At 34.9% G+C, this 24,065-nt stretch overlaps 1 protein-coding gene across 1 annotated transcript in view; it reads left to right on the top strand.

Annotated features, from left to right (window-relative positions):
- Positions 1 to 207: 207 nt before the first annotated feature.
- LOC136819314 (uncharacterized) overlaps positions 208 to 24,065 on the top strand; it is a 28,226-nt gene continuing 4,368 nt past the window's right edge. Inside the window, exons 1-3 of the mRNA XM_067075561.1 lie at positions 208 to 800; positions 1,410 to 1,533; positions 2,378 to 2,433. Coding sequence (XP_066931662.1) covers positions 306 to 800; positions 1,410 to 1,533; positions 2,378 to 2,433 — 675 coding nt within the window. The 5' untranslated portion in view covers positions 208 to 305. The remainder of the gene's footprint in view (positions 801 to 1,409; positions 1,534 to 2,377; positions 2,434 to 24,065) is intronic.

Below are 24,065 nucleotides of genomic sequence, written 5' to 3' on the forward strand. Positions count from 1 at the left end.
GTTGAAAATTGTCTGGAGTGGACACACGGCTTAAAGTTTTATATATGTATGTTGCATTAATATTTTATTTAGTTTAAATGTCTGGCAATGAATGCCAGGGTATGTTTAACCTTTTGTTCAAAAACTCTTTTTGGCTGCCCATAGTCATTTAAAATTGGTTTTTCATTTTTATGCTTTTAATCCATGTTTTCGTTTGTATCTTTTCAGAATAATAAGAAATAATTCAACAACAATATCACTGTGCCAACAAAATAACAAAAAAAAAAGGAAAGCTAACAAGACATATAGGTGGATATAAATATAAGATGAAAAATGAAGATAACATAGCTGAAAATGAAGCATTTTTAGACGATAGCGTACAAAGAATCGAAGAAGGTGGAGGAGTGACTCTAAAAGTTATTAATCATGCTCAACATGAGAAAATTGCAATGGATAGCGAGGTGAAAATTAATGGTGAAATAGGTATGAGTGACTTATCGGACAATGTACAAATGATGACACTTGGTAGTAATAATGAGATATTTTTAAGGACTCAAAACACGACACATGAACAACCTGTTTATAGTCCCAGAGATTTACCTCAATTTTTACAAAGGACCTTAGATGAATCTTTATCCAAAGTTGTTATTTCCAAAGAGGAGAGTGGTACGAATGAAGAGAAAATTATCGAATTTATTGCATACCAATCTGAAGAAAGTTTACCAGATTTGACGGCTTTAATCACCAAAGATTTGTCAGAACCTTATTCTATATACACTTATCGATATTTTCTACATAATTGGCCGCAACTTTCTTTTTTGGTAAGCTATGTAATTATATCCTTTAGTTCTTCCTTATGCACTGTTGAATTTCGTCATTCTGGACGAGTATATGATAATATTTCTAAAGGGATTTTCAAGTTATACCTTAAAGTGCCTTTTGTTCCAGGGGAACTAGGTCTGGGTGATGGGTATATCCGAGCTAAAGTTAAAAGATTGATCCTTTGAGAGACTGGATTTCAAAACTTTTGACCCTTTTTCGACGTTTTTATGACCTTTTGAGAGATTGGTTTTCCCAATCTTTAGCCAAAATTTTCAAACTTCAATCCAAGTTACGAGGATTAATAACCACTGTGACTTTGAGGGAGTCAATCGTTGATTTTGGGACCCTGTCAGAGCCTCAATTGCTAATTTTTTGCTTTTGTACCCTTGTGAGAGACTTACGAGGATGTAAAAAAAGGACCCTTTTTAGCTTGCGCATACCGACACCCGTTTTACCTAAGTACCCTCCGTAAACCCTTTCTAAAACATCATTCAAATAGCTGCAATTTTTATCATGCACGAAACCAGATCTAAAAAGTACCAGGAAGTCTACAGTTGTCAGAAAAAAATGTTTTCTCGATTTTTACTGGTGATTTTCTTCTTCCCCAGGCTTATTGTGGTAAAGAGTGTGTTGGAGCAGTTGTTTGTAAATTAGATCAACACCGAAAAGACCTTTGGCGTGGTTATATTGCTATGTTAGTCGTTCACAAAGATTATAGGAGATACAAAATAGGTAAGATTTTAAATAGAAATACATGTATACTTTCGGGTACCTAATAGCCGGGGGATTGGAATAAGCAGGGGGGTTGAAAAAAATCACAAAACTTAATAAGCGGGGGGGGGGTTGGAATAAAAATGTCCTTGGTGGAAAATTTTTAAAAAGGAGGCTAATACTGCAGAATTAAGACAAAAGAGGGAACTTTCAAAAACATTTTCCTAAAAATTAATAAGCGGGGGGGGGGAGTTGGAATAAGAATGTCTTAGGTGGAACATTTTCGAAAAGTTAATTAGTAAATTCTTAGAATTTCTGTCCAACTATCTTCTTTCAGGAGATTGAGAAGCAAAATAGTATGCATTTCGTCCTTATTAGGACTCTTCGGTCTGCGTCGGTATAATATATATTTCCACAGAAGGATTCCGAACATAGTAGCCCTCTGGAACTACAGGGACTACACTTTTATAATCCCTACCCTCTTTATAAGAATAAAGCTTATAGGCAGTGCCTAAAAATTTGCTAAGCCTCAGTTTTTATAGGTAGTGCTGATTGATCTCACTTCTTAATTGACATCCCATGACATTTCAAGGCATTCACACTTCTCAAGTTCCAAAGATATAACAGAGTTTCTTGAATGTCTTCCAGGTACAAAATTAGGGTACACCTTAGTACCCTGATTTTGGTGGACTATACATATTATTCTCCCTTGAATGTGGATAGTCTACCAATCATGATTCTACCATAATAACTTCAAAAATGAAAACTGCAGCATACACAGTTTTTGTAAGAAAATGAGTCGTGATTCTTAAATTCTTTTTTTGAACCTTTAAATATTCTTATATGATTCTTAAATTCTGAACAGGTACAAAACTGGTTCAAAAAGCGATACGAAAAATGATCGAACAAGGTTGTGATGAGGTAAGGAAGTTTAATTTACTCATCTTTTTGACATCCTTTTCATTTTTTATTTGATTTTCTCGGAGTTTTTGCTAACAATTTTCCTTTGCAAATTAGTTAGGTTTTAAGGTGAGATAATATTCTGAGATTAAATGCATCATTATTCTTTTTTCATTTAACAAATTATGCTTTTGCTATGCTTATTTTTCCGAAAAAGAAATTGTTCATTTTTAATGGAAAACAAACAAGAATATGTAATGATATGCTTGTTTTTTTTCCTCACCAAATCCAGGTCTTAGTTTGCTTAACGTTGATATGTACGGAAGCTTGTTAGTGCCATCTTTTTAACATGAGATAATAAACAAGTTTTCTTGAGATAAAATATTATATCTCGAGATAAATCTTTAATTATAAATTTATCTCCAGATATAACTCAAATAATTATTATAAATTTATTTAACATTATATCTCGAGATAAATTTATCCCTGGATATTTATCTCGAGATAAATTCATCGCTGGATATTTATCTAGAGATAAATTCATCCCTGGATATTTATCTCGAGATAAAATTATCCCTAGATATTTATCTCGAGATAAATTCATCGCTGGATATTTATCTAGAGATAAATTCATCCCTGGATATTTATCTCGAGATAAAATTATCCCTAGATATTTATCTCGAGATAAAATTATCCCTAGATATTTATCTCGAGATATATTTATCCCTGGATATTTATCTAGAGATAAATTCATCCCTGGATATTTATCTAGAGATATTTATCCCTGAATAATATCTTAAAACTTATAATAAACTTATAAATCTTAGACCGCACTTAGACTATGGGGATATCATCATATACGAGACGACCATCCTGGAAAGTCGACTTTAGAAGCTTGAATCTATCCAATATAAAATGCTTGCCGTGCTATAACAGGCTGCTTCTAAGATTTACAGTAATGCCTGACATTGATGATATGGATGAATTGCAAAAAAATAGTACAAAGTCTTATCTGCAACTGTCAAATTTGGCTATTTTTAGATCTACTCATTGAAGATGACATTTTGAATTTCGTCATTTTGTGGTGAGCACTGCTTTTAGAGTTTGGAAGCTTATTGGAGGGTGGCGCTTTATATCAAAGTTCATATTTTTAGATGCGGTGCTTATAAGTTTAATGGAGGAAATGCGGTAATGATAGAAAATATTAGCGCTGTGCTGTGACCAGACCTCTAGAAATATTTTTTGCTTATGTTTATGGCATCGCATCATCAGTACATACAAGAATGGTAAAAATCACAAATTTTCATCTAAAATGTTGAAAAATTGCTTAAATTATCTCTTTTTTATTTAGTTTTTGGACTTCTAGTTGGTATCGGCAAACAAGACCATATCGGAAATTGCATTCCAGAGGAAAAGTTAAGGTTCTGTGTTCAGATTAATACCCCCTCTTAGTACCATCATAGAAATAATCAAAAGTGGTACAATTAATTGATGAAAGTTTTTGATTTCACTGATTTTCGAGTATGCTTTTCAGGCTCTGACCTGGGAAATTTTGTGCCGAAAATGGCTTAAAAAACAATAGAAAGGCCTCTAAGTGCCTTCAATTCATCTTTTTCCAAAAATCTTTTGCCCCTAGATCCAGGGGGAGAACACTATGAGAAGTCCTGAAACTGATATAAGCAACCTTTTATTCATCGTAAAAACTAGAAAAAATAATATTTCTTTTTTCTTTTTGCTCCGGCCTAGGAGCCTTAATTCTCTCTCGTCCGGCGACGACGACGGTCAAGACATTTTTGTTTGTTTATCTAATCCAATGATCTATTCCAATTTAATAAAAGCGTATTATCTGATTCCGATAATACTGTGATTTGATTGGCCGAAAGTATTAAGAAAAAGAAGGCTGCCGAAAGTGGACTAGCTGACTGTGTAGCAAATACTGGCAAATCTCAGTGAAAAATTGATCATTTTCATCATTATTCATGATGTTTTGGACATGATTTATGAGAAGTTTGATGCATACTGGCTCTCTAACAATGTGGAAAGACTTTGGAAAAATTTTGGCCATGAATCGTCAGCTGATCGAGTGTTTAAAATGCATATAACTATGGCTAACTTCTCTTCTAGACGCACAAAACCAAAAAACTCTGTTTTTCAAGATTGATGGAAACTTTTTGAGAGCAAACTATTAATATATTTGAATTCAGTATACTACTTGTGTGTAAATTTGAGTAAGATTGGTGCATTTCTCATGATTCTATGCTGTAAAAATGATCACATTTTGGACTTCGCCATTTTTCATGGTGGTCGTCCCTTTTGGATTTTCAAACTTTACAATGAAGCTTTCAAACACACAGCCATTGAAATTCAAAAGAGAATACTAAATTACAATTACAGTGTAAATTTGAACAAGATCGGAGAAATTTTCACATTGTTATGGCTGAAAATGATCATTTTTGGACTTTGTTGTAATTTCATCACGGCTGGCAACTGTTTCTTTTGATTTTTCAAGCCCGACACAGATTCGCTCCAAACATACCACTGTAGGAATTCAATAAAGGATACTAAAACACAAATCCTATGTAAATTTGAACAAGATCGGAGAAATTTTCACATTGTTATGGCTGAAAATGATAATTTTTTGGACTTTGTCGTAACTTCAAAAGGTAATGATATAAAGAGTACTATGGATTATATAGATCAGATGTATGTTGAATCTGAGGTTAAAAAGGCTTCAGACAATTTGTTTATTCGCGATGAAATCGAGAGGGGAGCAGAATCAAATTCTTTACAAGAGGACAATCAATCGTCCATTATCAAATGTAAGGATAAAATGATAAATATACTGGAAAACCAAATAATCTTTTATGAGGAAGAAATTAGTAGGAAAAGCAATCTCATTGACAATGGCATTGTCATTGTCAAACAAGTATAAATGTTATTCAGAAAGAGAAAGAGAAGAGAAAGATAACAATCTGAACAAAAAAGAGAGAAATTGTGTTCATTTCAGTATTGTGAATGGGGTGGATGGTGACGGTGTTTCTTCGAAAGAGTTCTGCACAGTAGTGAAGTCGTTTGGTGGTACTACTTCAAAGGATATGATTGACTATGTTAAACCAACAGCGAGAAAAAACAAACTAATAAAATCATAATACATGTTGGAACAAATGACATCACCAAAGGTATCAAGGATACTACCGCCAACCTTCAAAACATCGTTGACGCAGTGCATGAAATTAGTCCTGGTACACAAATCTGCTTCTCTGAGCTTTGTTTACGAACTGATCTTGGTGGAACTTTTAGTAAAATAAATGACAAAAATGCTGACCTGAGGAAGTTCTGCTCGGAACGAAATATTGGTCTAGTCGACAATCATAATGTGGATTATTCTTGTCTTTCGAAGAAAAAGTTACAGATGAACCCTAAGGGATTGGAAACCTTGGCACTAAATTTCAAATATTTTCTAAGTAAATTCTGATTCGACTCTCCTCCAAGTTTAAGTAATGATTGAACCTACCCTGAGTATCAGAGGTTAAGTTTTCAAAGAATATATTAACCTCTGAAGACCAATAATAGAAATCTTATCGCGCATGTGTCAATCTAATTACTGTAGAAAAAATCAAAGATGAAGAGCAAATATTACCATATTAATGTCTAGCAGACTGTATCAGTATGCAGTTTACTATTTACGAATTCCCCATAAACCTCCAATTGTAATTGAAATTAGTTTATTTCGAAAGAAATCTTTTACATGATCCCCAAATGTATAACAGTAATTACTAAACTTTTAATTATGGAAATGTCACTTTAATTGAATCGAAATAATAGACAGACTTTATGTTATAATTCTCTATCACTGACTCTTTTTACAAAGCATTGATGACATTTTTAAGTTGTGTTTTCAACGACGGGAATAAAAATATCAACTTTGAACTTCATCTAAGATCTTGGATGGTCGTCATGGTTACTTTTGTCTTCGTTGATTGCGCGCTGAATAGAATCTCGATTCGTCGGCACAGCGTCAATATATGATTTTGACCTGTGCTATTCACGGTATAATGAACCGGTAGACTGCTTAAACTGCATCGAAAAACTCAAAGAACATAAGTTGAAATTTCCTTTGAATTTAACAATGGGGTATATTAATATAAACTCTGTACGACATAAGTTAAATGACATTCATACTTTTTTAGGAAAAAACATAGATATTTTAGCAATTTCTGAAACTAAGCTTGACGAATCTTACACAACAAGCCGTCTGCTTCTTCCAGGATACAAAAAACCTTTGAGGTTAGACTTTACTGACACCAGTGGTGGTCTTTTAGTTTATCCAAGATCTGATATCTTGATGCATCAGCTTACATCTTTTGTTTTTCCTAAAGGTATAGAGGTCATTCCTTTTGAAAACGATCTCAAGAAAACTAAGTGGTGCATATTTATGATTTATAAAAACCCTACTATTTATAAAACTAAGGAAAAGATTGAACAATTTTTATCTTCTTTATCTTCTGGATTAGATTTCTACAGTCAAAGTTATGATAACTTTACGGTAGTAGGTGATTTTAACTTAGAACCTGAAAATCAAGTACTTAAAAATTTTATGGATGCACGTGACCTTTATAATCTGGTTAAAGAAAAAACCTGTTTCAAGTCAAAAAATTGCACCTGTATTAACTTGATTCTAACGAACAGGAAGCATTCCTTTCAATTCACCGATGCTATAGAAACGGGTTTAAGTGATTATCATCTACTTGTCCATACAATGATGAAATCTAAATTTGAGAAATCATCACCTGTGAAAAAGAACTTTAGAGATTATAAAATTTTAACTCTGTATTATTTCTTAATGAATTTAATTGTCAACTGAAAAATAGAAATATTGTTGATTATAATGTATTTGAAAATATTTTTATTACATTATTAGATGAGCATGCACCTCAAAAAACAAAATTTGTCCGTGCTGATAATAAGCAACATGTAACCAAAGAAATCAGGAAAGCTATTATTATTAAAACCAAGCATCCTGAAGATATTACTCGTTATAAGCGGCAGAGAAACTTTGTTGTCAATAAAAATAGGAAAACTAAGAAATCTTTCTACAGCAAAAATGACCCGAAACAATCCCAAAGGGCTTTTGGGACACATTTACTCTTGTCTCCCGAATAGACGTCCCCCGCCCCCGCTAATTTGTTCAAAAAAAAATCCATCCACCCCGCTCTTATTAAGACCCCCCCCCGCGCTAATTAAATTCGAATAATTCAACATTTTATTACAGTGTAGATAGACCTTAAGCTTGTTAAAATTTTCCTTTTTGTTAGTATTGGTTCCTATTTTACGTGTTTATTTGCTAAAGTTTCTATTTTGTTGTTGAAATTGATGTCAGTTAAAAAAAATATGTCTTCAAATTACCCTCCCCCTCTTATTCCACCCCCCCCCCGCTTATTACAATTTAGAAAATCTTCCTACCCCCCTGCTTATTCGGACCCCCCGTCTATTCGGGAGACAAGAGTAAGGGGGTTTCGATGTTTGAAGAAAAAAGGGACAGTATTTCGGTGTCAAACATGCCATGCGGTGATAAAATAAGGATTTTACCAAATTTTGCTGTCGGTGTTGACGGTAATCCAAGAAATATGCGTCGGTATTTCGGTGTCTGCGACCCCCGTACGCCCCCCTAATTTAAACCTTTGTTTTCAAATAAAGTCATTTTTTCTGGTGAAAGAATTCAGCTCGTTGAAGGTGGGAGGCATTTTGTCCAAAGATTTGGAGATTGCTGAAACATTCAACGATCATTACAACACTGTTACTGACAGATTGGACGTTCCAAGTTGGAATGCTGTTACAGGCGAAAGCTCTGATAGTGTCAACTCTGCCATACTTAAATATTCTGATCACCCTAGTATCATCAAAATTCTTGAAAAAAAGGCGTGATGTTGATAGATTTAAGCTCTCGCAAGTAACAAATTCAGATATGCTAAAAGCCATCAATCATCTGAATGAGTCTAAGTCAGTCAGTGGTAGCATTCCCACTAAAATCATAAAGTTAACCAAATTTGTTTGTGCTCCAACTTTGACATCGTGCTTTAATCATTCTCTTCAAACTCAGAATTTTCCTGACAGCTTGAAGCTGGCTGATATAATCCCTGTCCATAAGAAAAACAGTAAACATGACAAGGATAATTACAGGCCTGTCAGTCTCCTCCCATCTCCGGCTAAAATTTTTGAAAAACTCATATCAAATCAACTAAACAACTTTCTAGAATCTTTTTTCTCAAATGGACTCTGTGGTTCTCGTAAACAGTATAGTACACAGAGTGCTTTACTAAAATGTCACGAAAATGGCAGAGCTCCCTATCGAAATCTGAAAAGATTGGAGCGATTCTGATGGATCTGTCTAATGCCTTTGACTGTTTTACCTCACGATCTTCTGATCGCTAAACTCTACGCATATGGAATGGGTTATAGAAGCTTGGCCTTTATGCATAGTTATCTAAACAATAGAAAGCACAGGGTCAGGGTTGGTTCATCTTTCAGTAATTGGCTACCTTTGCTATTTGGTGTACCTCAGGGATCTATTTTAGGTCCTATTCTCTTCAATGTTTTTGGTGGAACATCCATATTTGGGACATTTCTTTTTTCCCCAGGCAAAAACCCTAGGGCGAAATTTTTTGAAAATTTCAAACTCATTTTCAGACATTATCAAGTATACAATTCGAAAGCTCTCGAAAAACTATATAGAAGACTTTTAAACGGGTATAGCCGATTTCATTACCTAACTCAAGATAATACACGCAGAAGATGCTATTCATGGTCAATTTAGACCAAAATGTGGCGAAAAGTGGAACTTGCGCATGAAATAAGGTCCCCCCAACAATTTGGCTCCCCCCAAAAAATTTTCTTGTGCTAGAAACAAATCTGGGCCCAGTTACTACAGCACCTGACCCCGAGAATGTAGGTGAAATTTGAATCAGACCTGAAAGATGTAGATTTGTATTTTAAAAGATATTAAATATTTTCAACGAAATTTTGAACTCCCAAAATCCTTTCCCAGGGGTTAGTTTCATTACTTTTGATAGATAGACCAATTTTTTTGGTCCTTGAAGTTGACTCCCATTTTCGTTATAGCCCCCAGAATGTAGGTTTGGTTTTATGGCTTTAAATCTATTAATAGTAAAATGTTGATAATTTTTTCAATTGGATTAATTCTAACAGCAAATTTTAGAAATGTTTTATGCGAAAACAATATTCTAAAGAGCATTTTGTTATTCTGAAAATTGGATTTTTTCACTTTTTAACCCCCAGAATGTAGGTGAAAAGATTCGGTTATTGAGAATGGAATTTCGGTATTCATCGGAAATTATTGTTCTCTAAGTGAAATTCATACTTTAGAAATATACGCTGACAAAAAATTCACAAATATATTAATTTCATCGTACTACAAATGAGGAAAAGTAAAAGGAATCACGAAAAGAAGAGACAAGAAAGTTGTTTTTATTTTGTAGGTTGAAAATTTTGTGTTGAAATATGTGAATAATGTAACACCCCTGCCTCACAGCCCCGGTGGAACTTTTTCCCACATCGGGTCCAAAAATTTCTACTTAAGTCCAAATTGGAATAGAAATTCTATTGCTCCAAACTTAGGCAAATTTTCTGATTGGACGGGGGCCCCAACGGGTCTGGGACACGTCGTAAAAGCTCAACATATCAACATCGACCATCTCAGGTAGTACTTTCATGTTATAAAAGTACAACAAACAAGTTTTATATTATTTGACAGACTTTTTTATGTTGGGTTAAAAAGACCCCCAAAATATAGGTCAGCCAAACCTCAAAATGTAGGTCAAACATTTTCGTCAAAATATCTAACTCAGAACAGTAAATATTGAAATGGACTATTTTCCCCATTTCCTTAGTTCATTAGGACTAAGAAAATACCCTATCATCATAACTTAATTCCAATAGATTTCAATTTAGAGAGGATTTATCTAAAAAATGTCTCAGTTCGGGTAATATCAAATCAACTTCCATTCAGATTTTCGTTGGAAAAAATAAATTCAAGTTAAAATTTTCTGTCCAGAAATAATCAGTAAGATGTAACAGTACCCTGGTAAAAATTCTTGAAAAGTTCTTGAAAAGATCTTATCAAGAAACTTTGCTTATTCTTTTTCAGTTTCTTACTACGAACGTGCCAAGATCTTTCAAGATCTTTAACGATCTGATAAGACTTTTTTATAAGTTTTGAATAAGATTCTTGTCCCTTACAGTGATTCAAGATCTTGACGGAATCTTAAGTAAAAATAAGTCTACGACCGCAGTTCCACCCGAAGGTAGGGGAGGGTGCCACTCTTTCTCCCTGGATTGCTCCACTTACCCTTGATCCTTCTCTTAATTGCTAAGCATCAAGCAGAGAGGTATCAAGTACCATTTTTGGACTCTTTGGTATGACCCGGCCGGGGGTTGAACCCACAACCTTGCGCACCGTAGGCGGATGCTCTACCACTGCACTACGGTCGCTGACGGAATCTTACTACTATTCCCCTTCAGTTATTGAATAAGAGCCGAAAGCTTCGCTCGAGTGACAGCATTCAACTGATGACCTCGTGAATACTTCCCATTAATCATCCAAGCATTAATACAGTCAATGATAGCAAACACACAAAAGAAAAACCACTTACCGTATTTCGAAGCTGACCAAAAACTGATTCGTAAATACTACATATCCTAAGAGATTGCTCTCCTTGAGTCTAAAGACTCCTTCTTATGAAAAACAATCATAACCAGAAATTTACGTGTTTTTAAGATTCTTAACCCGAACTTGATAAGAACCACTAAAAATCTTAAAGCTTCTTTGCACATAATAGTTAGTTAAGGTTTGGAAAGTCTCTTTATAAAAACTTTATAAGTTACGCAAAGAATCTTTTTGTTGGAAGAAATTTTCAAGATTGCCTAAGAATCATTGTAAGATCTTACAAAGATTTTTAAAGATTCTTACTTATTAAAGATCTTGAAAGATCTTCAACAATCTTTTCAGATCTTATCAAGAATTTTACCAGGGTATGCTCTGAAACAGTGCTGTATATTCAAAAAAATAGTGAAAGCATCAATCCATCAAGGTAATGTTGCTATTTTTGATGATGGGGTAAGACAAACTTAGGGGGGAAAGGGTTTGGCAGATCATCCAGGGGAGGGAAGCAACTTTTTCAACTTGTTCTTGCTTTCAGACTGTAAATTGATAGCCAAAAGTATCAAAATGCAATTTTTAAGTAAAAATACAAAATTTAAGGCATTTTAAGGGCATTGCTACAACTGTTATAAGTTAAATTTTTTATTATTATTATTATTAACGAATATTTATTCAGGATGATTACTTTTCAGTTCTAAAAATGTACAATATTTACATAAATATATACAATAAAACTGTTTTCCGTTGCATTCCTGATAAAATATAAAAACCTAAATCAAAAAATATAATTAATAAATTAGCTAAAATATTGAAAAAATCTAAAAGGCTAAAGGCACTGGAGAAAAAAGGAAAGAGAAAATTAAACGTAGGGCTAAATGCATAGACCAGAAGTAAATCAAATAGTAATAAACTTCGAAGACTACGGGAAAGTAGTAATGGAGTTAGAAAAAATTTGATCAGACTACACAGTGCCAGGGTAAAATAATTAATATGAACCTAAAAATTCTCTGTTTGATATACTTAAACTATTGACAATTTTTGCAGCACCAAAGTAAAAACTTGGCCTCGATGCTTGCAATTTGATACTAGGTAGCTGTAATAATTTGTTATTGTTCCTTGTACCACGATCATGTTTTATCACTTTAAAATGATTATCAAAAATATCATATTGGTACACTTTCTTTACACAATTTTTCACCATTGTGCAAAGTTCTTTCTCCATCAAAGATTCAGTCTTTTTAACTGAAGGGATACCAATGATCTTAGCTGCACGACGTTCAAGAGAAGCAAGCTTTGATTTTTGCCCCTCATTGAAGGTGGTTTTGATCGAGCAACTATAAGTCAACAGTGGGACAATCATCAGTTCATAAATTGATTGTGCAGCACTGGCTGTTAAAAATTTTCGAACACCAAATAACAAACGTAATCGACCTGAGGCAGTTTTGTAGGATTTGTCAAAATTAGTGGAAAGGTTGAGGTGGTGATCGATGACATTTCCAAGATAACAATATTGGGTCACGGAGTTAACGATGGTGTTGTTGTACTTTATCGTAACTGTTTTTTCCATACCTTGCCATTCGTTGAGCAGTACCTAGCAACATTACCTCAGTTTTACCTTTCTTGAAATTTAGTAAAAAAAAGTTCATTCTCCTCACAATATTTGACAGATCTTTATTGAGGGCAGTTTCGATTTCATTTGTTGTTTTGGCACCAAAATAGATAACAGTGTCATCGGCATATTGGATGATTGAAGAGTGTTGGATAGAATCACAAAGGTCGTTAAAAAAGACAATGAAGAGGAGTGGCCCAAGAATTGACCCCTGTGGGACTCCTGATGTGATAGCCTCTTTTTCCGAAAAGATGCTATTGATTTCAACACATTGGGTACGATTGAATAGATAGTCGGTGATCCAGGCTAGTTCTGGCCCAGAAACACCATGTAATAAAAGTTTTTCAATGATCAAACTGTGCCCCATTGTATCAAAGGCTTTAGAAAGATCTAAAAACAGACATCCAACAAGAAGTCCATCTTCAAAGCCTCTCCGCACAGAATCACACAGGAGGGTAGCAGCAAGTTTGGTGGATCGTCTTTTTCGAAAGCCAAACTGACAGTCTGAAAGAAGTTTATTGTCTTCCAAGAAAGAATATAACTGCTCATGTACTGTTCTTTCAAGCAGTTTTGACAAAATCGGTAATATTGAAATAGGTCTATAGTTTTCGACAAGATCTACGTTTCCGGACTTGAAGACTGGGTTAACTTTTGCAGTTTTCCAAATGGTGGGCACTGTACTGGTCATTAACGATAGGTTGATGATGTGAGATATCGGATCAGCAATCTGCTCAGCGCAGTCTTTTAACATATTTGGCGGGAGTGAACCCATACCAGTTGCTTTGTTACGTTTTAATTTGTTTAAATGTTTTAAGATATAGCCAGGAGTGATGAACGAGAACTTGAAGATACTTTTAGTTCGCAAGGGACGTTTCCGGCCGTAGCTCCACGTACAGTTTCTGAGTGGAAAGCTAATCGACTTCATCTTTTTCACGATTGTAGAAAAGTAGTTTGAAAATTTATTAGCACGGTCAGTGGCTGGAATGGTGCCAGATGAAGCAGAGTGTTTGGATTTTGCTGGAAAAATTGATTTAATTGTTTTCCAGAACTTTTTCGGGGATACACGGTCATGTTCATTCAAGGTATTTCGATAATGAGCCGACTTTGCTCGACGAATAAGATTGATGCAGCGATTCTTTTGACGTTTGTATTCTCCCCAGTGAGCGTTTGATTTAGAGCCTCTTGCTTTACGCTCGAGTTTGTCGCGAATGTTCATCTCTGATTTTATATTATCGTTTAACCATTCACATGGTTTTCCTTTGATACGTTTTTCGACGAGAGGTGCATGTCGGTCGAAAGTACATTTCAATTCAGATGATAAATATTCAGCAGCTTTGTTCGAATCAGAGACGTTACTGTAGATTGGCAACCAGTCAATATTGATTGAACGTCATTGCGTAGATTAACTGGATTATATGCTCTGTAGTCTCTGCATTTGATAGTGCGGTAACTGTATTTAAAAGAATTGATCTTACGACAACAATAAACGAAATCATGATCACTGAGAGATGTAGCAACAACACATGAAGTTGTGAATGACGATGGTTTTGTAACAAAAATATGATCGATTAAAGTTGCTGTGTCTTTTGTGATACGGGTTGGTGTTGAGATAATTTGTTTGAAACCATTCTTAGCACTAAAACTTTTGCCCGGGAGTATTTAAGTAGGGGGGAATTTGGGAGCCAGGGCAGGGAAAACTGAAGGGGGGATAGAGAATTTTCAATTTTGGCATAAGGGAAGGGGTCAGACCCTGAAGGTATGCTACTGGATTTCATTATCATTTTTCACCAAATCTTTGATAATTACTCCAAGACGCTTAAACTCTGGGCTTCTTGTTTACTTATATGAGGCCAAGATTCTTTTGGATAAAACTTTTTTCAAATAAATATAAAGCAAAGACTTGTGTTCAGATATTACAAAACTGATTTGTTTAGAATAGAGATTTCGAACAGGCGAAGGAGAGTTCTGGTTTGCAAAGTATTCAAACAGTGTAGGGGCAGTGTAGGTATCATTGAGTTTAAAGCCCGAAGGGCTAGAGTAGAATCTATAACCTTTCTCAGGCAAGAAAAAGTGAAGCCTTAAAAAATGCGCCGTATTTTTGACGACAGATTGAATCTAGCAATTCCTTTGTTTACGATTGATATTTTTTTCGAAATTTAGCGGTAAATTTTAGTTTCAATCTGTCATTTGTGTAAAAAACAGGTGCGCTGCTCAAGGCCGCGCAACTTTGGTAGGATTTGTTGGCTTGGTTGATTGGTTGAATTTATGGGTTGCAAGATAACGATGATTATTTTGCAATGTTTAGTCACACATTTTGCTTTCTTCAAGTTGAAAATCTGAAAGCCTTGTCGTGAAAAAAAGCGAAAATATGTGGTACTCTTCTATTGATAAAGCTTTTCAGAATTTTTCAAAATATGTAGCAAAAGGCAAAACTGATGTGTTTTTTCCTTTTTTCGTCATTTTTTCGTAACCCTTGTGTGAATTATTTACTAAAATTTTATTTTAAGTTTTTTGCGACCCTTAGCGGAATTTTGAAGGTATAATAAAAGCGTCATTAAGGTCGGTGGTATATACCCCTACCCACCATTTGCCTATTTAAGTAGTAGTTTAACCATTGTGACTTTGAAAGACTTTTATAGTATTGAGTAAAACCTTTGGCTGGATAGATGTTTTAGTAGCTGAAAATCACCAGCTAAAAACCCTAATTTTTCACTGTTTCGAAAAAAGGTCAAAATTTTGAGTTTTTGAATGGATGTAAAATGCAATATTTTCAAAAGTAATCATGCAATTTGACTGATTTTAATAAGAAAATACCTTATCGGGGAAAAAAATGTCGGGGGAAAGTGACTAAAATTTTGAGGGGGTGACGAAATATTTCCCCGATATTTTATCACCCGACCAAGACTTGTACCCGATTTTTTTATTCCCGACCAAAATATTTAGCCGAAATTTTATACCGCTACCAAAATTCAAATTTAATTTTTTTACACCTTTATTTACCGAAGTTAGTGCTTTAAACTTCGAATTACAAGATCCATTTTCGAGCTAGTGAAGGAAACCGTTTTTTTTGGACAGTTTAGTCGGGGTAAAGTGACGAATTTGACATTTTTTTCCCCGATAAGGTAGATTAAATTTATAACTTTTGTTCGAATGATTAAAAAAGTTATGACCATTCTCGTAAAACGTCCAAATCTATGCCCGCTGAAATGAAAGCGGAGTCTAAGGGATAATGAAGGTGGGATTTAGTGCCAAGTATGGCTAACTTATCAAAAATCGAATGCAGGTGGTTCGGTGCATTTTGATTGGTGCATTTTAATTCCTTTTTTTCCCTCTTTCAAGTTTCTTATCTACCTTAAATCAACCAACCTCCCCTCTCTTTACTTCACATTTGTTTAGTTGGATCAGCAACTATAACTTGTAGCAAAATATGAACAACTCAACTGGACCACAAATCAGCTCAGTTTCCAAGGACATTGAGTCTGGTTTTCTGGTCCTTTTAGTAATCTTTTGTTTGACTTTATGTCTTCATCTTGCCGTTCAGTGGAGCATCTACAAAATTCGCTTACACACGAGCAATAATTATTATCTGATTCGCGCTTTGTCCTTGGCTGATTCTTTGGCTATTGTCTTGTTAATTTTCTTTGGATTACTGAAAGCTCTTGACTTGAGTTTGGGAGCTACTGCATTAAATCTTATTTTATTCTCCTTTTTAAACACTTCTTACTCTATGTCTTTGGTGATAACAATGTTGATCGTGACAGACCGTTGGATAGCAATGCAGTTTGCTCTAAGATATCACGCACTTGTCACCAAAGGAAAGATCAATATTGCAATCCTCGTTTCAAGTATTACATGCTTTGTTGTGGACATTACATTATCGTTCTTTGGTGCATCAGGTGATCAACAGGGGAAATTAGTGCCCAGCAACAATTATCTTCTGGCTCTTTTCTCTCTTTTGAGAATAATAACTTGTGTTTATATCATTATTTTCGCTAAACTGACACTCAGGGTTCGAAGTCAAAACGAGGCTAGAATCCAGAACATCACAAACTTTCATGGTGCAGAAGCCGAGCGTCTAGATATCATCAAAAGACTTACAATGAGCATCAAAGATGTTTGGGTATTAAATATTGGGACGTCTGTCTTCCTTTTACCACAGATAGTCGTTTCCTTCATCGATGTGAGTTTTCCTCAAATGATGAACTTTTCTGAAAAAAGACTATTTGTTGTGGCCTATCTCTTCTCAAACCCGATTGTGTATTTGTTTTGTTTCACCAAAATACGGCAATACTGGTATCGCACGCTCATATCACGAAACAACGTCAATGATAGCGAAACAAATTAAAAACTTTTTCTCTCAATTCATCGTATACGACAATTTAATAAAGAAGCAAAAGCGTCATCTTTTTGCATTTTTATGAGAATTGGATTTCAGGAAAACCTTTCGGATTTATTTCACAGGAGAAATTTTCTCCAACCTCGCAATAATTTATAACAAATTGCAAATTTCTACTAAGTATAAAATTCATTGAGCTGAATATAATTGTTTCTATTATTTACTAATTAATTACATATTGTTATCATTTATTCTTCCTTTTGTTTTTAACTTAAGAGGAAAGAGTTTAATTGATTATTTAAATTTTTTTTCCATTTCTTTGTTTTTCAAGTCCATCAATATTGACAATATCAAGGGGTCCCAGACAAGGGGGCAGTGACCTTGACAGCCGACGATGAAATTTCCCTGGTGTTAGGAAAGTTGACACTATCAGATAAAATGTTTGGTTAATTTGAAACCCTGTAAATTGTCGAAATAATCGAAAGTCGATCTGATCAGATACAAAGCATGAAAAATTAGTATTTTTTTTCCTCTAGAAATTCAATAGAATCATTCGTAACACTACTGGTTACACGCTTTTTCTTTTACACGTTTTTTTTTATTAAAACCCAGTTTATAAGACCATTGCGGCTGAAATTCGTCGAAATTTTAAGAACATCGTAAGAACATGCCCAGCCTCAGTTTGGAAAAAATGGAAAAAATACACTTTTTTCCTCTTTTCAAGCAGTTTTAACCGAACTTAGGGATGGATTTTCTAAAATCGAGAGTCAAATATTGTCCAAATTTTACCAATCTTTTACGTGCTCTTCATTTTGTATGATATCATCGATTTAGAGTAGTCTGATAAGTTAAGAACGCATTTAAGAACATTTCAGGCTGAAAATTTCTAAAAAAATAAGCACATCCAGGCTCAGCCAAATTTTAGGTGTTCTAATAAAAAAAACGTGTTTAAGAATACACTTTATAAGAATGTCCATGATCAAAATGGCCAAAAAATTAAGAACAATGACAATATCACTAATACTCAAGCTAAGAATGCCATTGTTAGAGCATTTTCAATTATAAATTGTCAATTACCCCTAAGTAAGACTCACTCCTTTCACAAAAATGCCATTTTATGCTTGAGACGTATGTACTAAATGTTAAATCTAGTCTGAAATAGGATCGTAACCTAAGAATGAGGCCCGGAATTCCCGAGTTATTTTTTCCGAGTTAAAAAAAACCGAGTTATCCCGAGTTATGACGTCATTTTTGGAATTCAGTGACGTCATTTTTCATTTCATAACTCGGTTTATTTTGCTTCTTTTAACTTTCCGAGTTATTTTCCATCTTTAAACTCGGGAATTTTTGCTTCCTTTAACTTTCCGAGTTATTTTCCATTTTTTAACTCGGGAATTTTTGCCTCTTTTAACATTCCGAGTTATTTTCCATTTTTTAACTCAGGAATTTTTGCTTCCTTTAACTTTCCGAGTTATTTTTCATTTTTTAACTCGGGAATTTTTTCTTCCTTTAGCTTTCCGAGTTATTTTTGAATTTTTAACTCGGGAATTTTTGCTTCCTTTAGCTTTCCGAGTTATTTTCCATTTTTTTTGGCTTGTAAAAACAGCCAAAAGTTCCAATAAGGGTCACAAAATCCCGAAAATCAGTTTTTTCCTCGATTTTTGCGGCACATACCCGTCAGCTCGCAACCCTAGTATCCCCAGGGCTTCTATAAAGCCGAACGGGTCTTACACGATCCCTCCATTGTTTTTCAATAACACAGGGATGTGCCAAGCCAAGGGCGACTTTTCTGCTTCTACAAATTTTCTCACATGCACGTAAAATTTTACTTAAGACCTTACGAAAATTTGGTGTTCATTCATTCGCTTACGTTACGTTTATTCTTTGTACGTGTGACAACGAGTGACAAAAAACTCGACTAGTAGTTTCCTCGTTGCTTAAGTAAAATTTTACGTGCATGTGAAAAAAGCGTAAGGGGGTGGAAAAATTGGAAAACGTACTCCTAGGTTCTAAAAAGGGTGAAAATCGACAAAGATATTTGATGTAGTCCCTTTATTCGAGGTTAGAGATGAATACATGGAGTCAGTAAGGCGGTAGCCACGTTTTTAGCACTGTAAAGTGTACTCGTTTATTAGTAAATAAAGGGGTTCGAACTGAAAAATAAAAATTGAACAAAAACTGTGAGTTTACTATAAAGTCTATGAAGTGAAAATTATTTTTATAAAAAGACGGGGGTAAACATTCGAATAACAATATACCTTCAGGTCAACATTAAAAGACTTTCCACTTTGAAAAAGTAGCGTATTTGACCCCCGGAATGTTTTTTACCCGCAAGTCTAATTAGAGCCTTATGACACAAAAAGATTCGATTCATAATTCGAATGTTTTGCAAAGGTCACGAGCGCGCGGGAAACTTTCGAAAGTTTTTCTGTAAGTTGATTTGGTGAGTGTGTGCACTCTGGACAGTTTTATTTGAGGCTCGGAAAACACGAGTTAAAAAACACGAGTTACGTTAAATGTGACGTCATCAATGGGAAATTATGACGTCACAAGTAGGTAATTTAACTCGTTAATTTATGGTGCACCTTAATCTTACGAGTTAATTAACTCGTCAATTTATGGTGCACCTTAAATTGACGAGTTAAATTTTCATGAAACCAAGTTGGTCAAAAATTCTAAAATTCAGATTAAAATAGGCATACATTCAATATATTATTGAATTGAAAATGGGAATAAAAGTTCTATTTTTCTCATGGCAAAAATCTAATAGGATGGTTTGGAGTTCAAATTTTGCTTTTGAATTCTAAATAGCGGGATGGAAAAAGTCAATTTTGAAACTGTAGGGTACTTTTCCACCGTGGAAGAGATTTTGGACAAATCTTCTGGGTCCATGACAAAGTGGTGTCGTGACAATTTTGCATTATATTATCAAATCAAAAACGTTTAACCGGTATAGCTCCAGTATAACACATATTATAAATGACTCAAGGAAACCTATTATTTTGAAAACTAAGACCAGCCAGGAAGTATAGCAGCTCAGTACTCAGCTTAAAAAAAACAGTCGACTTTTATAAAGGGCTAGAAATAGATTCTAGACATAGACTGTTGACGAAATCTCACCTAAGAACTATTATAGACACTTGAAAAATGACTAACTGATTTTTGCCAATTTCTCATGTACAAGCCATTGATTTTAAAGCCCAAAGGGCTAGAGTAGAATCTCCAACCTTCCCCAGGCAAGAAAAAGTGAAGCCATTTATTTATCATGCAGAACACGCCTAGAGCGCCCCGTTATCATGACCACGGATTGTATCTAGCGGTTCCTTTTTTTTTTAGGACTGCATTTTTTGAAATCTAGCGATAGATTTTAGTTTCAATTCGGTGTTTGTGTAATTGCCACGTGTAGGCGTTCTGGATAGGAAATATGTGGCTTCTTCTCATCCAGGAGTCAGACTGACACACTGTCTGTCCAGAGGAATGTAAAGAGAAGGAAAAACAGCTTCTTCAGAACAATAGACAAACGGCTCTTCATATACCAGGTCCTTTGCCCTTAAGGGAGTTTGTTTCGAGCTAATTGATTTCTTTTGTTGTTGCTTCAAAATAGTTGTATAATTAGCGTGGTATGACGAAATTCTTTTGTTTCAGGTCAAATTATGCGTTAACTCTAGCGGCTTATATTTTGGGGAGACCTCTTTTATAAAAGATACCAATATTTTCTTGCTCAGAATTTTCTAGCGATTCTAATGATATAACGGCATCATGACCGCATAATTAGATTAAAAGCTAAAATGTACGAAAATAAAAAATCAAATCTGTCTTTGATGAATTTCTATCAAATTTTTTGGATCGAAATGTGGGTTTTTATTATACAACTTTTCAAAATAATCACAAAAAACAGTAGCATTTTCTTTTTGCATTGGTGCAGAGTGCTCTGTCGGGATTTTCCATGCACTTTTCGTCCCCAAATGTTTTAGAGTGTTACAATGAGAATCAATCCATTCGTTTTTCTGAAGATTTAACAGCCAATTTCAAAGCTTGACGTGCTGATTGAAGGTGTTTCGAAACTTAGAAGTTCTTGATGAAGAAGTTGTTCTCTCTCTTGATTTGAATTAAGACCTTATACTAACAGACAAATCTTGTCTTAACATTGTTCATCTTAATATTAATGGCCTTCGTTCTAAAATAGATTTCCTAAGAATTTTCTTGAGACAACACAAATTTGACATTCTATGTCTTAATGAGACCAAAATCGAGTCCACGGTTCCGGACTCAGAAATTTCTGTACCTGGATATGCCATCCGCAGGCAAGATCGAACTAGCCATGGCGGAGGGGTCCTTATCTTTGCTGGCAACCACCTTACGACGAAGAGACTCTCGCAAGTCTCAAAGAAATCGAACGAGACTCTTTGGGTGGAGATTAAAAGGAAAAAGTCCAAGTCTGTTTATGTTTGTGCCGTGTATCGTCCACCTGTCAGAGGACAGAATCTTGATGTCGTTGAACGACATAAATATTTTTTAATGTCATGTATTGACAAATTACTGAGATTTTCATCCTTGGTGATTTCAATTGTAATATGTTGCAAAAAAAGACTCTCTGGCATTATCAATGATCTATGTAAAGGGGTCTCTTACAATTCGTTGAAGTTCCTACTAGGAACATCATCCACTTTGATTGATCTGATTCTGTCAAATAGCGATCATGCTTTAGACTGCCACGTTTATGACATTGGTCTCAGTGACCATTGTTTCATTAGCATCAAAAGAGCTGAACTTAAAGTTGAACGTCATCCTAAGTTCATAAAGAGTAGATCTTTCAAAAACTTTAGTCAAGAAGTGTTTTTTTGGAAACCTTTATTGGTTAAATGTAGTGAATGCAACAAGTGTTGATGCTGCTGCTGAAGCATTCAATGAAAATGTCCTTCAAATCTTGGACACTCTCGCGCCTGTTACCAAAAAGAGAATACGGGAGTCCAATCCTCAATGGGTCACCGAGGAGCTCCTTACATCAATTAAGTGGAGAGACTATCCAAAAAAAGTTGCTTCGAGATCTAAAAGCGAAAATGATTGGCTAAATTTCAAGCAATAAAGAAATTTTGTGATTAACCTGAAAAATAGGTCGAAGAAACAGTATTTTCAGAACGTCATCGATGAGAATAAAGACGACTCCAAAAAGCTTTGAAAGACTCTCAATTCACTCATTCCAAATGACAAAAAATCAAAAACAGCTCCTCATTTTCTCATTGATGAGGGAAAAGAGATCAGTGACAAAAAACAAATCGCTGAAACCTTTAACAAATTCTTCTCAACCGTTGGTTCTAAACTAACCGCTGCCTTTCCTTTTTCTGATACTTCTGATACTTCTCCCAAGCCTATTCAGGATGAATTTTTCTTTCACTCTGTTTCACTCTCATCCGTTTCTAAGATCATAAATGGGTTAAATCATGAAAAAGCAACGGGGTTGGACGATATCTGTGTAAAATCACTCAAAGCAGGTTCTCCAATCTTGGCTTACTATTTAATCCACATTTATAATCTCTCTCTTAAAACGGGCGTTGTTCCAAAATGTTGGAAGAGAAAACGAGTCATACCCCTTTTCAAGAAGCGGGATGCTGATGACGTTAACATCTATAGACCGATTTCAATCCTTCCAATCCCAATGAAAGTTTTTGAAAAATAGTCCATTTCCCAGTTTCTGAATTTCTTGAAAAGAACAACATCATCAGCGAGTTTCAATCCGGTTTCAGAAATAAAAATTCGACAGACACGGCAGTGTCCTATGTTGCTGACTTTGTCTTAGGAGAAGTAGCTAAGAAAAATTATGTTGAAGCGGTTTTAGTGGATTTGAAAAAGGCTTTTGACACGGTAGATCATGTTATTTTAATGAAGAAACTTTTTTGTTACGGTATTAGAGATGTTCCCTTTGATTGATTTGAGTCGTATTTGAGTGAAAGGGAACAGTGTTCGGTTGTTGGTGATTCAAAATCTTCTTTTATGTGGGAGGGTAAGTACGGTGTCCCTCAGGGTTCTTTACTTGGTCCTTTTTTGTTTTTACTTTACATCAATGATATATTTGATTGCATCTATCGGAAAACTTTCTGCCATCTATACGCTGATGACACTGTCATGATACAAAGTGCAAAAGATCCACAAACTCTCAAATCAGGCTTAGAAAAGCAGCTTGAATATCTAAGTGCCTGGTTTTATTGCAACAAACTATCAGTAAATACAACCAAGACTGAAGTTATCTTTTTTGGTAGGAAACAAAAGGTTAAAGAATGTAAGGAAATGCCACCTTTATCCTTTCAAAACGTCCCGATTGAACCTAAATCCGACATGAAATATCTCGGTGTAATTTTCGACGAAGGTTTAACGTGGGAAAAACTTGCGAGACTTGTTAGACAAAGAGCCTATCTTGGACTCAATAAAATCAAAAGGGTTAGTTAAACATTGAAAGATAGCACGAAATGGTTATTGGTAAATGCAATGGTATATCCACATCTCGGATATTGCGTTAATACCTGGAGCAACACTCTATCGCATGTTCATAGGCGATTTGATTCTTTGTCTAGACAAATCGATCGGGTCACTCCAATGAACAAGCCTTTTGGAAAAGTTGCTGATTACATACTGCTCTTCTACTGCTCTACTGACTTTCAAGGCTGTTCAAAAGATATGTCCCTCTTATCTATCCAAGCGTTTCGTTCTCTGTGTAAATGGTAGTGAGCCCGATGAGCAAGGTGTAAATACTAGAGCTGGATCAGAGAAGAAAATTCGGATACAGAGAGCAAGAAATAAATTTGATTCTAAAACCTTTTTATACAATGCTACAAACATCTGGAATAGTTTGCCTACCGACCTCCGCCAAACTAAATCTTTGATCACCTTCAAGTCCAAAGCTAAATCATATTTTTTCCAATAATCATACAGAGATTAATATATAATATTAATATTATATATTATATATATAGGAATTCCCATGGGAATTGATCCAGCACCGTTTTGGGCTAATCTCTTCCTCTACCAATATGAAC

The sequence above is a fragment of the Clytia hemisphaerica genome, unplaced genomic scaffold (genome assembly GCF_902728285.1).
Source record: "Clytia hemisphaerica strain Z4C2 unplaced genomic scaffold, Clytia hemisphaerica genome assembly, whole genome shotgun sequence".
In the NCBI taxonomy this organism is placed as follows: Eukaryota; Metazoa; Cnidaria; class Hydrozoa; order Leptothecata; family Clytiidae; genus Clytia; species Clytia hemisphaerica.